Source organism: Dipodomys ordii, unplaced genomic scaffold (assembly GCF_000151885.1).
Source record: "Dipodomys ordii isolate 6190 unplaced genomic scaffold, Dord_2.0 Scaffold69, whole genome shotgun sequence".
NCBI classification, from domain to species: domain Eukaryota; kingdom Metazoa; phylum Chordata; class Mammalia; order Rodentia; family Heteromyidae; genus Dipodomys; species Dipodomys ordii.
In genome coordinates, this window is record NW_012267285.1 from 3110402 (window position 1) to 3111869 (window position 1468).

General features: G+C 66.6%; 1 protein-coding gene across 1 annotated transcript in view; it reads right to left on the minus strand.

Moving 5' to 3' along the window:
- Cacna2d4 (calcium channel, voltage-dependent, alpha 2/delta subunit 4) overlaps positions 1-1468 on the minus strand; it is a 67207-nt gene that overhangs the window by 7812 nt on the left and 57927 nt on the right. The window contains exon 29 of the mRNA XM_013023618.1: positions 1247-1365. Within this exon, the coding sequence (XP_012879072.1) occupies positions 1247-1365 (119 nt within the window). The remainder of the gene's footprint in view (positions 1-1246; positions 1366-1468) is intronic.

A 1468-nucleotide genomic window follows, 5' to 3' on the forward strand; every position in this document is an offset into this window, starting at 1 on the left:
CCTCCCTCCCTCCCTCCTTCCGTGGGTCTTGAACTCAGGGCCCGGCAGGCGTGCCCCTGAGCGCTCTCACTCGAGGCCAGCGCGCCACCACGCTGAGCCACGTCTGGCTTTTTATGTTTCTTTTGGTGGTTCACTGGGGACGTCCCTGTCCACCCAGAGCTCTTGGTCCTCAGAAACGGGGCGGTTGTCAACCTGGGGCTTCAGGCCGCAGGTTTTGGGGTGCCCTGTCCAGCGGCTCTGAGCCAGGGGCTCTGTGGCTGCCCTGCCCCAGAGTCGGTGTGAACGGACGATCTTAGTGTCAAGAACAGACAGACGGACAGATGGAGAGATGGACAGACGGAAGGGGACGGCACCGGGGCCGGGCTGTCCACTGGCCTGGTGGGTCCCGGGCCCCTCCAGCCTGGACACGGCTTCCCACTGGCAAGGCTGAGCGGCGGCCCGGGCATCCTCCGGACAGCAGCCCGCCTGCGGACACTCAAACCCTCCTCCCGCTCGGCCTGCCTCTCCACCAGATCTGTTCTAGAATGTTCCTTCCCGCACATCACGGCGGAGCCTGGGCTGTTCTGTAGCCGTGGCCTCGGGGTTGACCTCCAAACCTTGCCGAGCCTCCACGGTCCCCCCTCCCCCTCCGGAGTCAAAGCAGACGGTGTCTGAGTCGGGAGCCCGGGGCTCTGGCGGAAGCTCCTAGAAGGTTATTTCACTTATGCCCTGCTTATGTCAGGAAGGATGCGGGACGATTTGCAAATGTCCTCAGAAGGCGAGGAGAACACAGCTGGAATCTAGGCAGGCAAACGTCTTGGAGTCAGCAGCTGGGGAACGCCCTGTTCCCCGCCACCTCGGAAGCTGTGGGGGGGGGGAGAGGCGGGCAGTGGGGTCGCGGGCAGCGGGGTCACAGCCAGCGGGGCCTGGGCCAGTGGGGCCGCAGGCGCCGGTGCTCACGCCTGCCATTCCAGCCACTCAGGAGGCTGAGAGCTGAGGATCGCGGTTCAAAGCCAGCCCGGCCACGAAAGTCCGTGAGACTCTCCTCTCCAATGAACCCCCAGAAAACCGGAAGTGGCGCTTGTGACGGGGCCCGAGCTTTTGAATATAAAGCTCAGGCCCTGGGTTCAAGTCCCAGGACTGGCACAGGCCTGCACACCCAGGTGCACACATGCCCACGCACACACGCGAGTCAGAGCGTGCTCCACACCCACGCACGCGCACTCAGGCGCAGAGGGCGCCCCCTGCCGCCCTGCCCCACGCACACCCCACGCCCCCGGGCTCTGTCGGGGCTGTGGGCACCACGCCCGGCCCATGGCTCACCTCGTGAGGCCTCGGGGACACCAGGATGAAGGCGTTGTTGTCGATGACGTAGCAGTCCAGACCCTGGGGGGAGAGGGGTGCTGAGCCAGGGCCCGGCGGCCGGGCCTCTGCGGGGTGGGGCCTGGGACGAGGCCGGTGCCCCTGCCACGCCCCCCCGCGGGAAGCA